Source organism: Colossoma macropomum, unplaced genomic scaffold (genome assembly GCF_904425465.1).
Source record: "Colossoma macropomum unplaced genomic scaffold, Colossoma_macropomum, whole genome shotgun sequence".
Taxonomy (NCBI): Eukaryota; Metazoa; Chordata; class Actinopteri; order Characiformes; family Serrasalmidae; genus Colossoma; species Colossoma macropomum.
In genome coordinates this window covers 9686015-9701559 of record NW_023494786.1, presented here as the reverse complement: position 1 = coordinate 9701559, position 15545 = coordinate 9686015, and the positions used below count along the sequence as shown (strand labels likewise).

At 38.5% G+C, this 15545-nt stretch overlaps 1 protein-coding gene across 1 annotated transcript in view; it reads right to left on the bottom strand.

Annotated features, from left to right (window-relative positions):
* Positions 1 to 15545, bottom strand: part of arhgap32a (Rho GTPase activating protein 32a) — a 31119-nt gene that overhangs the window by 3724 nt on the left and 11850 nt on the right. Inside the window, exons 6-21 of the mRNA XM_036560517.1 lie at positions 9384 to 9470; positions 8430 to 8567; positions 7264 to 7356; positions 6322 to 6444; positions 6147 to 6224; positions 5632 to 5713; positions 5098 to 5247; positions 4901 to 5003; positions 3766 to 3910; positions 3545 to 3627; positions 3270 to 3377; positions 2815 to 2960; positions 2505 to 2706; positions 1068 to 1207; positions 880 to 951; positions 116 to 790 (exon numbers count right to left, since the gene is read on the bottom strand). Coding sequence (XP_036416410.1) covers positions 116 to 790; positions 880 to 951; positions 1068 to 1207; positions 2505 to 2706; positions 2815 to 2960; positions 3270 to 3377; positions 3545 to 3627; positions 3766 to 3910; positions 4901 to 5003; positions 5098 to 5247; positions 5632 to 5713; positions 6147 to 6224; positions 6322 to 6444; positions 7264 to 7356; positions 8430 to 8567; positions 9384 to 9470 — 2425 coding nt within the window. The remainder of the gene's footprint in view (positions 1 to 115; positions 791 to 879; positions 952 to 1067; positions 1208 to 2504; positions 2707 to 2814; positions 2961 to 3269; positions 3378 to 3544; positions 3628 to 3765; positions 3911 to 4900; positions 5004 to 5097; positions 5248 to 5631; positions 5714 to 6146; positions 6225 to 6321; positions 6445 to 7263; positions 7357 to 8429; positions 8568 to 9383; positions 9471 to 15545) is intronic.

Sequence of the window (15545 nt, the reverse complement as noted above, 5' to 3'; positions counted from 1 at the left end):
CAAAACATCAACACTTGGGCCATGCACCAATTTTAAACCCCAAATATCATGATAGTATAATGTCTCGATTTCTTCTCTCCACCCCTAGTTTTAAGGCAAAGGTCTTTGAACTGACCTGATTCTGCTTGCTTCACTGGCTGAGCTTGTTCACTGTGGGTTTCATCTAGGGTTTCACTCGTTGCCTGGCATAAGGACGAGAGCTTATGTTGACCCTCATCACCTCTTGCTGACTCACTGGACTGGATCCCCTGAGGGGGGGGCAAAGACAGACCTTTCGTCTCCAAAGCTTCCTCAGAGTTCTGGGTCAGGCCCTCTGGAACACTCTCAGAAGACTCAAGTTCTACTTTAGCTTTAATAGCTGGTACAAATTTCCCTAAAGCTGACTGTCTGTGATTTGCATCCTCCATGGCCTTTGGGATGACATCAGGTGCAAAAATAGGACTGGTGACTTTGTTCAAAGGTTCTGACTCACTGGAGCTACCTCCATTCTTCCTTCTGCTGTCCCTCTTTCTTCCATCAGATACAGTGGACTCAGCTGGAGGTGCACCGCACTGAAAGGACATGGGGTCAAAGTCTAGAGAAGCCATGCCAAGAGCAGCATCAGCAGAGTGAGGGGGTGATATGAGAGCAGGCACACAAGAGGTGGACACGGCTGGGTCCTTTCTGCTGTCTTTTTGGCCGGACTGGAAGTCTCTGTGGATTTTACTGTTCAATAGCTCTTCATTGAAGGAGCTGGACAGGGCATCACTAGTGGACCGAGGTCTGCGTGGTCGATAGACACCTGATCCACCTGAAATAGAAAAGTAGTTCACTTGACATGGAGGAACAAAAATACTGACTATAAAAATGAACACTGAAAAAAATTAAATCTAACTTTACCCTCAAGGTTATGTGAGGAAAGAGATTCTTCACTTTTTGCTGATCGCAATGTTCCAGTGTCTCCTCTACCACCTGAAAAATAAGTCATAGCTCTATCTAAACATTTTAAATCCTTTCAGTGCATTACACTTACTATACACTTGAAATATTGTAAACAACATGGGCAATGCACAAGCAAAAGTCCTAACCTGGGAGGGCCATGGTCTTTATCTCGTTGGGCTCACTGGGATGGCGGTGCAGTTTGCGCTTAGCTGTGGTGGACGATTTTCCCATATTGAAAAATGAACGCCAGCTTGCCACAGGAGATTTCTTTACCTTGGCCTTCTTTCTATGGGCACATACAGTATTATTACACAACAGGTACATTACTTGTTTGTGCTCTGTAAACAATAATGGAAATTAAACAAAGACAAATGCACACAGAGAGGGCAGTTACTTAAAAAAACAACACCTCAATACACAACAATTTGATCATATAATCACGGCAGCCTAGTCTTAATCAAAACTAAGCCTAATTAGTTTCACAAAATTGAATTTTATGAAAAAAAGCTGACCTCTAAAGACCATAAGTATCTGACAGTGTTAGAAGACTCAAATTGGTTTAATGGACATAAAACCTTAGATATCAGAATAGTTGAAGATAAGTCATCTTCTAGATAGATAAGGTATGTAATAATGAAAAAAAATTGATTAAGAAATTGATAAAAAGATTATTACTGTACATAATTTACCATATACAGTAATTTATACTGTACAATGGGATCCAAAATCCAGTAGTAAGAATGCATCAATTTTGCATTCTTTTCTAATATTAAGTTTTTCATTACAAATTCTATTATTGGCATACCAACTTGAGTAAGAAGTAGAATTTAAAATATTACATAATATTATAATATTACATCATTTTCTGAATTTTTTTAGTATTTCTTCTATGTGCACTTTTTGCTTTAATGGCAGTGTACACTTGAGCTGGCATGAACTACAAACATTTGTGTAGAGGCTCTGATGAGTAGATCAAATCCACCTGAGCCAGCAGAACATGTGCTTAAATGGAAGGGATAAGACCTTTTTGTACAAAGGCCTTAACATGAACAATGTTTTTCTTAAATTGGATAAGTAACCTAGAAATAGTGCAGAATCTTGAATACATCTCTTTCATTTTATATGATACTTTATATATATATATATATATATATATATATATATATATATATATATATATATAATATATTATATGATAATTTATACTGAGCTTTCTTTGTTTTATTTTTTTTTCAAAATTCTAAAATTGTCTGTGGTTGTTTTAATGGAAAAAAAATCCCAGATTTATAATGTAGTCTCAGACCTCTGGACCCCACTGTATGGTAACTCAAAATATTGAGTAAAACTTCTAAAAATACTAATGTCTAGTATACCTTCAAATTACTATTGTGTATAAAAACAAAAAATATTAATATAACAAGAGATTCCAAACTTTTGAATGTAAATGTACAACAGCGTTCCAAGAAACATAAAGGCTCAGAAAACAAGAAACAGCTCACTTCCTTACTGAAGATAATGTCTTATTCAAAATGCACAAAACCTACACATTTCTGCATTTATTTAGTACACACAAATGGACACACCTCTCCATAGGGAACTCTATGATGGTGTGGAACTTGCCCTGCAGGGCGGCTGGACCCTCCCCTACTTCAATGTACTTGCTGTCGGGGGACACAGGAGAGACGAGTTGAGCCTGAGTCCGAGCCTGCGCCTCCTCCAGAGAGAGCAGCTTAGTGGATGGCGAGCACACCAGCAACGATTTTGGCCGGGATAAAGTGCTGTGGCCTGCAAACACATTACTAAAACGTGTCAATTTAAGATCCTCATCGAAAAATCAATCCAGGCAAGTGAGCAGCCACTGGTGGAGTGAAACAAAGCTTTGTTTTTTGGTACCTGTACTCTCACGGATCAGAGTGCTGAGTTTGGGGCTGAAGAGCACATCAACATGATTCAGGATGAATTCTACCACCACTGACTGAATGCGAACCTCCATGAATGCAGACGTGCCACTGAAGCAGGCCGACTCAATTTGCTTGGACCTGCAACACACAGGAACATTTAAGAAAGTGAACATATTCTCCATGTTTAATGTTAAACTTTGGCTGCAGAAACAGCACTTCAGTACCAACTACCTCAGTACAATTATTAACAAATAACACTGAAAAAGTAATTACAAGTTGCTACTGTAGAGATTTAGTGGACACAGCGTTTAAGTATTGCTGCTGAAGGACATTCATTGTTACTGTACTAAAAATGGTTTGCAAGTTGCAGCAATTCCTGACAGGCTTGCTCTATATACAAATCTCTGTGTACAAATCTGCTTAATCACACAACTTAAGGCAAATCACCTGAGGAGATTGGGAGCCCAGACAATTGCCAAGTTTTTGCAGTGCATGTTGGTAACATAGCTAAAGGTCGCCATGCGGGACAAGTGCCTCATAAGAAACTCAAGGGTTCTGAAAAATGGAAAACAAGAAATCTTATTTAAAACCAACATATTATTCATCAATAGATTTATTTTGAGATCTATTTGGCAGATGTATGTAGCCTATATGAGGTGAAAATATAAAATAGAATGCTGTTCTCAGTCTGGTCACTAGAGTGTGCTGTGCTCCAAACAAACCTGTAGTGGGGAGGAGGCAACTGCTGGATGACATCATGAATTTTGACCAGTCTCTCATCATCTGTGGCTGCTGATACGGCATCCTATAAAAACAGACACATGCACAAAAATATATATATTTATATGTTCAACTACACAACCTGTGATTACAGTGCACTTTAGCTAGAATATATTAGATTTGTAAGATTAGCGTGTTAAATCCCTAATGCCTTTGTGCTTACTGAGAATTTGTCATAGAGCTGGTAGGTGAGAAGGGGGTTGGGAAGCTCACGGAAATAGAGCTTGCACAGGGAGCCTACAGAGTGGATGTCCTGGATATATGCATCCTTAGTGAGGTCTGGAATGTGCTCGGAGTCAAACTCATGCCTAAGGAAACAGGAGAAGATGCATTTTTTTATTTATATACAATACTATGTTCAAGTCAGAGACGATCATGCATTTATTTAATTTCCAGTCAAAACAGCCATTATGAACAAATTTTTATTTTTTACAGGAGATATTTCTGAGGGGATTAGATTCAACATAATCTACTTACATAAGGAAAGGGGGAAATCAAATGAAAATAAGTGAAGAACAGTTTCCAAAACGTCAAAAAATTATTAAAAGATGGGGCTCCTAACAACCATGCAAGACCTGCCAGACCACCAGAACTGTCACCACCAGAAAAACACCACCTGACGCTTTCATCTTTGAGAGAGAGGAGAAAATTAAGCTGCACTCTTGCTTCAGATCTGAAAAAAATCCAAAGATAATTCTGTCCATCCTTCCACTGTGAGAAGACAAGTCAGTGCTGTGGGTCTGAAAGGAGGTGTAGCTGCTAAGAATCCCTTACAGAGAAAAAGAAAACCAAAGAAGCTGACCACCTGAGAGTGCAGACCTCATCACTAAATGTCTTTAGTGATTACTTGGATCATGAGACGCAAAAAATTCAACTAACTTCTAAGACTAAACTTTGGAGGTGTGGGAAAATATCCCTGCAGATTTCTTTGAAAAACTGAAAGCAAGAACAGAAAGCTGTCATGAAGGCAAAGAGTATACACATTAAAAAATGAAAAAAATAAAATTTTGTTTAGATGGTGAGGTTTCTGTTCATTTTTCTTATTGTCCTTTAGACTGGAAATTACATAAATGAACGATGGTCTTTCACATAATATGGTAATAGAACAGTTGATTCACTATTTATTGCAGTGGCTCTTAGCACCAGTCTGGGGGATCCCATGTATGTTTGTTATTTGTATTGTGTCCAACTGATCTGATTTAATTCATAAGACAAGCCTGAAAAATGTACAATACTTGAAATCATGAACACTGGGATTACGAGCCACTGATTTATTGCATTTATTTTTAATTTCTTACCGCAGTTTTTGAATATTGGAGGCAATCCCAGACAAGCGGTAAATTCCGTCCACAACTCCATGCTTTTCAATGAACTCAGCACAGCTCTTGATGACTTGAGGTACTGAATGATAAAGATACAAACATACTCTAGTGACGCATAATACATGGCTGTTGTATCTTACATCAGCGTTCTACTGCTTTTGATTTCTGCTCACCATCATGGCCTGAATTGAGGAGGTGTTCTCCCAGGTCGCAGCCAAACACTCTCTCCCTCAAGATCCCTCTCTGCTTCAGCTTCTGCTTGGTGGGCCGCGACTTCATGAAAGTCCGCAGGAATGTGATCAGCTTCCCATGCTTCTTAGACACTGATGGACACCAATACCGAAACCTTAAGCTGTTTCGAGTAACACTTGGCTGTGCTGACCAAATGTATTTTGAATTATACTATGTGAAACTGAGCATTTAAAAGAGATGCTGCAATGGTAAATATCCTAAAGCTTCTTTACTATAACAAGCAAAGCAGGGAGTAGAATGACTGATGGGGCTTGTATTTTCAAAGCTGTAGTGCTATACACAAAATGGGTCTGTCCCAGAGGACTCTCAATTTTCCCACACAGCAATTTAAAATCCAAATACGTTTAAATGCTTCTAAATCCTTGGTTTCATTCATATCGTCTGATTATCTTCAATGAACTCCATCTGCAGTTATTTCATTCAAATCATCTGATTATTAACCCTGCAGAACATACCTGGTTTGGGCAGTGAACTGGTCACATGTGGAGGGACTTTTTCACTGATTAGTTCTACACATTCACAAGGGAAAAATCCCACCTGCAGTTGGGAGAAGAGCTTTAGATATAGTTGACAAACATACAAAAATACTTATCATATCTGAACTACAGAAAACACAAAAGCACTTTTTTCCTTCTATACGCAAAGGAATATCATTCCCATACAGAAGCATTCATTTTTGGTTAGAAGAATAACTATTCTCTCATACAGTTCAGCATCTCTGAGTGCTGGAAAGGTCACAGAGCTCCAGTTCACATTACTGTGATTGATATCTTTGCTACACTCCCCTGGATAATGAATGCTCAAGGAAAATAGCACTAAAATGGTAAGCCTGATTCTGGATTAAGGTAGAATTTTTAAAAGATAACACTTTGATCTTTCCTTCTTTTGACGTCATCAAGAAAAATACCATTGTCAGAAAAGTAAAACAAACAAAACAATATTTTTCTGGTATGCAAAATGTTGCTCACACCTGAAAGCCATGTTTACCCCTCCACCAGCCAGTGTCTTCTTTGGGAGGCATATCGATGACCGAAACTATGTCTCCAACCTAAAAACAGAAGAGACAGCAAAATGCATTGGCTGATTAAAAAAAAATAAAATTTAGAATCAAACAGAAGTGCAAAACCTAGGCTAAAGGTGGTCACCTCAAAGGAGAGCTCGTCGGCAGCCTGGGCTGTGTAGCGCTTTATGACATGAGCGGCAGCAACCGCTGGAACATTAATGGAGGATTCATCATGGACCAGCAGGTGGTTTCCTTTATTATCAATCTGAGAGAGAGATAGAGAAAGAGAGAGAGAGAGAAGCCAGCAATCAAATCCACTGATGTGATCAAAATAGGAGGGACATTATCTTTTGTTAACTGCCTTTCTATGCTGCTTTCTGTTGAATATAATGGCAAAAGGCTACAAAATACATTGAGTATGTACAGTGAATGAAAAACAAGTATTTCTAGTATTAAACATTAAACAGTGCCTTCTACAAAAGATCAAATCATCACGAACCACTGTTTGCCGTCGGCATGCTGACTCATCTCAGTTACTCAATGAGTGTTCATTCTCACAAGCATATATAATTTTCTGTTAAGTTCAACCATTTCTTGAGAAAATATCAAGTGCTCACCAGTATAATTTGTCACAATGAAAGTCAAACGGGAATTGCACTACGAAATGTAATTCCAATATATTTTGTCTAAATACTGACATCCTAATAGGTACAGACCACACAAAGGCCTACCAGACGCATTGTGTCTGTGAAATAGAAGATGATTCAGGAACAAAGATGCCTTGTATTTGTAAAATGACTAACGTTACATGAGAATATGGGTGTGAGAGAATTGCTTCAGCCTTGAAACACAAAGCTGGTTTGAACCGCCTTGTACTGTCTGGTAAAAACTGTAACACATGAACAGAACGAAATTGTACAGTTCTTAGAATGTAATTGCAATTAAACACGTACGTATCCCACTATTCCAAGTACATAAAAAGCATGTTGTGTATTAAGCTATTAGAAAAGAAATTTCAAGCTCACTGGACTAACAGAGCTCACAGCAAAAGTGGAATCGACTGGCGCACTATTGTATACTCTACCTCCATCCATGTCAATGCGGGCCCACAGTTTATCTTGTTGTCAGCAATGGCTGAGAGGCGGGAAAGGTAGGCAGTAAGCATCTGGGAAAGAGGCTGAGGAAGCAAGAGGAGAGACCGCTGAACACGGAAAGTAATGAACTCCTCAATTTCACTAAAAAGCTGACCTAACTACATTCCAATGCATTTGTATCAATCAGCTTAAATACATTACACTGTACTCTCTTTCCATTAGAGAAATGTTGTCAGTGTGCTTTTTCTCTCTCTCAGCTACTACCATGTCCTTTTCATTCAAGAGCCAGGTTGGTTTGTACAATATAAAAGTTTGGAACTACAGTTCGAAAAACTGGAATCAATGTTTTCACAACAATATAAAAGCAACTTTGCAGATGTATAAAATCATTCCGATACACTTGTCCTGTGCAACTTCATGGGCTTCAAACAGTTACTATGACAAGTTAGATGTGTCCAGAATGATGAACAGAGCTAGATGATCCTAAAATGGCTGAGAAACACTGTGACTTAAATTAAAATAAAGTTAATATCCAGAATTAATTATAGTGAAGATCAACTCTCAAGGCAGATGACTTGGCAAAAATAGAATTTACAGCAGGTCTCATTTAATAACTTTTCTCACAGAAGTCTTGAATATTGAATAAAAAAATCTTTAAAAAAATGATGTCTAATATTGGTATAGTTCAACTCTCACCACAGAAGTTAGTATTACATATAAAATAACAAAAATTGTTAATATGTCAAATTATTCCAAACTTTTGTATAGTAGTACATGCTTATTTATTTATAGTTTTTTTGTAATGTTCTGTGCCAGTAACAGCAACCAAATTTTCCTTCCATACAGTAAAAAAATTATTCTACACCTCTTTGGTATTTCTTTTTAACTTGATCTGTCATTGTCTATTACTGTAAAACATTATCACAGTCTGTTTTTTAAATTATTTTTATTACTATTAGGGAATGTACATTTTTAAATAGTTTATCTGCTTTTAATCAAATAATTCATTTTGCCACTGACCATGATTAAAACTGTGGAACAATACGAATGTCCACAAAAAATCTGTCTACAATCCTCTCTATAGATATATGAGTACTATTAGGCTATAACCTATAGCTACAACTCATGAGAAAGAGAAATATGACGGGGGTGTTACCTCAGAATTTTCCGTCAGGCTGTCTAATCGGGGCAGCTCCGTGAGCCGAGAGAACCTTCTGTCATAAATACAGAGATGGAGGTGCTTGTCAAGGACACGAAAGTCTTCATATGACCTTCTTACAATCCATTTACGGCCCTGGCACAGAGAAGGGGTATGTCACATAAACCAAGCACAGTGTAGGGAGAACAGAAGAGCTTTTGACTGAGCATAACCTTCAAATCACCTCAGTAAAACTGTGGAGAATGGAGCCTGGTGGAGGCTCATAGAGGTTTATGGCATTAGCATCATTCTACAAACAAAAACACTAGTGGGTTGAAAATGCTAGGTCTAAATTCAACTGGCCAGTTGTGGATTTTGCCCTGCAGCATTGAGAATTCATACAGCTAGATAATAAGATTTGCTCCAGTAGAGAAAGACGACTCCTTATCAGTAGAGCAGCACACACCTCAAAGGACTGAAATCCCCCAGCTCTCTTACACACAGTCTGGCCTCAATATACCTCATTCCACAAAATGGAGTTAAAAGCATATATTTAGAAATTCCTAAGATCTTACCTCCTTTTGTTAAGGGATACTTCTCATATTCACAAAACAAAACCTTTCCTATTCATATAGGAACATATACAGCTCTTCCTTCAACCTCCAGCTTATCCATGCAGAGTCTCTCTACTCCAAACATCTCGTCTCTTTCTAAACTCACAATCAGACTGAAGGAAGGAAAAAATGACTAGGGCACTGCATGTGGTTGCTTTGCCTTTTTGATCTGAACTGAGTTCTTTTTATAACTTCCCCTCTTCAACCACAATGGCAAAGCTTGGTTTCAGAACTGTTGCCATAACAAACCAGTGATCCAGAGTGGTGCTTTCCTCTCTAGAACCCTACAGAGCTCTCACACATGTATCCACATAGAGTCTTATCTGTGCTGAGCTTTCTCTAAAGAGCATAGCCGTACCTGGCAGCAGATCTGGACGAGATACACAAGCTCCTTTGAGTCTGGGCTGCTGCGCGTCAGATCATTTTGATCCTTGGCCAGAGAGAGCTAGGGAGAGACAGAGGGGAGAGGAATGATTAAGGAGGAAGATGGACAGCCCAGTAGCTGGAGCTAAGCACAGGAAGAGTCATGTCAGCATTCTCAGCTCTCATATGGAAGGTAGCTCTTTTATAGCTCTTCTAAACGCTACAGAGAAAAAGAGACAATGAGGAAAACACTGGGAGCTAAACCTGTAAGAGTGAATTAAATATTTATGAATTAATACGCATGAGGAGCCTCACAGAACAGTGCCTTGGACGTCTAGACTTATACAACTACAAATGCTTAGATAAACATAACTGCCAGCACCCAACACATTTACAAACACTTTGTGTCCTAAATTGCAGGGGATTACAGATATTATCTGTGAATGACTGGATTGAGGGTTTTTTCCCTTTTTTCTTTGACTTAGGATTGTGTTCATATACAATCATACTAAAATACATTTCTTATGTATATCTAATCCTCTGAAGCCTCTCAATCTTGGGAAATTTCATCAATAAACAAAACATTGACAAAAAAAAACATTTTACCGTAAGGCAGGGTTCATAAGGTTGCAAGACACCTACATCATCTTGTCATTACAATGAATGAAGCCTACTGGAATAAGCATTTATAAACGTTTAAGTAGGTCTATATCACTTGTCATTAAGGACTTACATAGGTATCATGCAGCCTTATGAACAGTGCCCAAGAGTGAAGATCTACAGTAACAGTAACATGAAATTTTATATACTATACAAGGTACACACACACACACACACACACACACACACACACACACACACACACCACTGTATTTACTAAGCATTGTCACAAAGGCAAGGATAACTCCGTAAGAACAAGAAGAAGAAACCTCAAGACAACAAAGACTCAAAAGGGGAACCCATCCTCCTCTGGTTGACACCAAATAGCAAAACAGCAATACAACAAAAGCAATGTGAATAAAAAATAAGATTTTCCAATTAACATCACGAGAAATCAGCCTGTCAATGGACGTACTGAGAGATCACCCTATATATATATATATATATATATATATATATATATATATATATATATAATATATATAAATAAAAATTAAAAATATTTTCCCACAGATGCTTGCTAATTAACAATACATATGTGCCAGCTGCACAAAAAAACTAAAGGAAGCTTTGTAGTGTCTGCTGCAATTTACTACTTTGCATCATCTCACTACTGCAACCTCTTCATGCATCATACAATATACATCAGCCCCACGGATAAAAGAACCAAAAATTTGGAATGCCCAATTCACAGAGAAGTAGACCAATAACAAACAACTTCAAAGAGCACCAAAATCTGAAAGCATGTCTTATTTATAGTTATAACTACAGCAATCTCACTAGAGACTAAATGACCTAGTTAAGCGGTTCATTGTAATTGAAATGATAAGTTGCTGGGTTTCCAAGTACTGCGGTACTGAAAAACCACATGCAGAATATAACGAACCATCGTCCAATTGAATACGTACAATTATCACAAAGATAATATCCCAGAAAAGATTAACAAAATAATTAAAATACTATTAGTAAATTGCTGATGATGATTCATGTGAGGATGGCAAGAAAGGCTTAAAGTACACTCATAACTTCACCATTACAATAGACTGCAGTTTGGTACAGATCAATATTATTATGGATGTGCCTTATTAAGAGTACATGTGTAAACAGTTACTTTGTTTTTAACCAAACACAAAGGAAAAGTCTTAAAATGATGAAATCAAAAAGTGGCAGAAAGAACCTGCTGTTAGCAGAGAAATCACCACAAACACACAAAAACAATTATAAAATCTTAGCTGCATCTTAGCATGTTCTCACTACAGACTGCACTTGTACAGCCAGAAAGCCCTTTACTTGTTTCTTAATGAACATCTAACCAAGACTCAATCAATCAGTCCTCACCAGGATGCAGTCTGTATTGCCTCATCAACTGAGGCCAGCTCCATTCTGATGCACGCCTTGGTCTCTCATTCCCTCCGCAAGGCTTCTGCACGACACACACACAGACGAGCAGCAGTCCTTCGCACTCCTCACACAGACACGCGCAATCCCGCCGGCTTCTGCTCAGGCTCATCAAATGCAACCAGCTGGAAGCCGAATTTGGATCAGGCAGAAGAGAAGCGCATTTCCACTAAGATTTCCAATAACGTTTTCAGCAAGAGCCTGGGAGACTCTCTCCGTACTTCCCTCCACAAGCTGCTCCTCTAAAGCCGTGCCCAGCTCAACTGCTGCAGCAGGCAGACGCATATATCTCCGTGTCTAAATGCAACTAGAGAGGAGGACGAATCTAGAGAGGGAGCTTCCCTATGGCCCTCCCCCCCTCCTCTCCCCTCCTCTCCCCTCCCCTCCTCTGCTGTGCTGGATGGCAGCCCTGAGGCTATGCAGGGCTGCACACGGCTGGGCTGGGCTGGCCTGGCCTGTACTGAGAACAGCACTGGGATGAAGTGGAGTGGCACTGAGAGCTGGCCCAGCTCCCTCTACCAGCTCAGCACTCCACAAATATCTCTGACATAACCCAGAGAGAAAGAGCAGGACTTCAGGACAGTTATGCATGGCCAACGCTCCTCTCTGAATGTCATTATGGCCATCACAATTACTCAGACATCAATTTAAAAAATCATAGATTCAAACAGATCTTCTCAATGAATCAGCAATAATGCTGAGACACTCCGGCCAAAATGAAAAATTTAACCATCACTAGCCATTTGTTGTAAACATGCCTACTCACCTCCTACAGTGGCGTCTTAATATTTTCTAGAGTGAGATTTCCTGGTTGAAAGACTAGGGAAACCCCTTTCTGATGTATCTTGAAGGTGCAAGGAACCTCTGAATAACTAAGCACTTTGGGCTGGATACTTGCAGACAGGCTGAACAGCTGTCTAATGCAGAAGGAAGCAAGTTAACAATACTGCTAGGAAGCCAAATATCACAACTGTATCTATCAGTCTGTACAGGAGTGGCTATGCTAGTAGTCATGCTCGCTTTATCACAGTGTGGGATTCCCAATGGTTGTATGACATGTTTAAATAATGCATACTGGGCATTGCAGTGAGGGAACACTGATGAATAAAAACACCAAAAGGATACAAAATCCTAAGTTCTGTCAAACTGTTGTGACTGCAGGATGCAATGCTACACTTCAGAATATTACAGAATATTATTCAGAATATTAGTACTGAATAGTGAAAACTCTAGTTTTACCCAGGAGGAAAATCACTGGTGAGTGTGTGCACTGCAGCTCAAAAACTAGGTAAAAAGCAGCACCAAAAGGTCACCGGGAATGCAACAGCAATAGAAACTGCTCGTGTCACACAATCCGAGGCTTAAAATTCCTATTGTGCAATAAATTGCAGCATAAGCCTTTTGCAATTGAGGAAACAATAATCCTCAAGAAAATTCAGTAAGCTACACAAAGGCTAAACAGAAATAACCTACTGATCTTTGGTTCACCTTTTCCCGGCCTCCTTTTACTGTCTTGTATGGTGTCAAACCTGTCAAATAATAGAAAGCTTTTTTATTGCAGCTTTTCATTAATATAATCTCTTCCAATCAAGTGGATGGACCAGGGCTGCATGATATGGACAAAATGCTACTATCAATGCTACTGCGATTGGTTTGACTGAATGTAGTGTGCCAGACTGCCAGTTAACAAAGTCAGTGTTATGGGTTTAAATTTCCTCACTTTAAAAAAAAAGATTGATGCTGTATATAAAACAAGATATTGAGCCCTACATGTTTAGAGGGGCCTGTGCATTTTTACCAAACTTACTCATGTTTGTTAATGCTGTAATGCAATGGATTCATATAAAAAAAAACAAAAAAAAACAAAAAAAAACACAGAAACTCAAATTGAGTGAGGATGCACAAAGTGCAAGATAAACATTTGTGATATTAATTAATTAACTGGTTTGCATATTGCGGCTTTGTGCAATATCAGCAGGGCAAAGGCGAAATATTGCAATATTGTTTAACAAACAACATACCGCGCAGTCCTACCTGGAATTCTGGATAAAACGGAAGCTTTGTCACAGACTTGCAGTAAGCCACCGTGTCTGTGACACCAGCAGGATATCTTCTTGTCTAAAGACCAAAAATTAATCTAGTTTCACTAGAGCCCAAAAATATGAGAAAACATAATCCATTGCTGACCCAGATTATGATGTGCTCATCTTCTCTCTTTCTAGATAAATGCAAAAAGACTCCAAAAAACCCACAGGACCTTACTACTTCCAGAATATTATCCCTAAATCTGAGGGGACAAATTACTAAGAAAAGTGCTTAGTGTAATCTTTTCTGTGCCATCATCAAATAAGACAGAGGAAAGGTCTGAGGTTACACAAGGACAGAGATGTTTCAGGAACTGCCAAAAACTCATCCCAGTTCATACTACCAGTGCCTGGAGACCAGGGCAAGCTTCAGGTTCGGAAACGCTCTAATAACATAGCGTTGAGTGATGGCCACAGCCAGACATAGACCCCTCCCTTTACAGATCTAGGATTTACGGATAAAGGGAAGGAGAGTTAATCTTGGAGTCTGAAGGAGCAGCAGAGACTGGGACGGGGAAACCTGAGAAAATTTCAGTCTCAGATCAGTGAAAGCTTGTCCATGCAATGGTTCGTTATGGGGCTGCACAGGATGGACAAAATACTATTACTGTAAGGTTACAGATTACGCAGTTTTTCTCTCCAGTTTAATTGTGAAAAAAATAGAATAATGCAGACAACCGTGATTATAATGCTACAGTGAGGGGGAGTAAGTATTCAGAATAAAGTTGGGGAATATGAGAAAATGTACCATCATCATGATACATTATATCACATGTAACAATACATTCCTCTGAGTATATCATGGGTATTTTTGGGCAAGAATTTAAAAAACACATCCCAACTGCATGTTTATTTGCATTTAGTGCAATGCAATACAAATCATTTGATTCATAGTTAATAATTTACATAATTTTGATCATTTTCTGTCAGATCTGTCAGAAAAAGTCAGACAAAATACTGCAACACTGTGTATCGTAAAAATGTCTTACATTTTTGCCATATTGCATATTACATAAATAAATCAAGTTCTAGATATTGATGCTGCTGCAGCAAAAAAACTATAAAAAAAAGTTCTCATGCAAATTGCATCTGGTGCTAGGGCTGGGCAATACAACAATATTTATTGTTATTGTGATAAATTATGTCACAATATGTCGTAATATGCTTTTTTGAACATAGTGTGGAAACTCTGTTTCATTAAAAAGGGAGCATAATTTGTCCTATTTGCTTGGATTTAATGTAGTATTTGAAATGTTGAATATAAATCATTGGATTCATAGTTTTGACAGTATATTTTAAAATGTGGCACTAGTTGGTCTTTTTCAACTTTTTCAATGTTGTGATATATTGTGTATTCTGAAAATGTCTTGAAGTAATATGATATACGTTATAAAGTGGTATGAATTTTTATTATACCACCCACCTCTAACAGGTGCCTTTATAAAATTTGTTGTCACTGGGAAGTTTTTTTTGAAGCAATAAGTAGCAATCATTCTCAGAGAAAATTATACTAAACAACACTTGAATGGAAAAAAGCGATTAAGCTGTCAATACAATAGGTTCAATAATATGCAAAAGGAAATTTCAAGGAACAACTACTCATCTACAGGTGTGCCATGCACGATTTCACAACACGCTTTCAGACTAATGATAATGAAAGTAAAAGAGAAGCCTGCAGTCGCTCGAAAAGCAGCAGAAACAACAATCACACAGAGAACAATAAGCAATGAACTTCACTGCAATCATCTCCATCCCTTCCCCCCCACACAAGACTTCTCTGCTAAAAAAAAAGCACAGAGATGCATGTCTAAAATCTGCACACAAGCATTTAGACAAACCATGTACTCTGATCAGACAAAACTAAAATAGAACTCTTTGGCAATAATTCAGCCTGCCATGTTTGAAGAAAGACAGGTTGTGTGTATGATTCCATAAACACCATACTCACAGTGAAGTATGGAGGTGGGAGCATCATGATATGGGGCTACTTCTCGGCAAACAGTACTGGGGCGTTA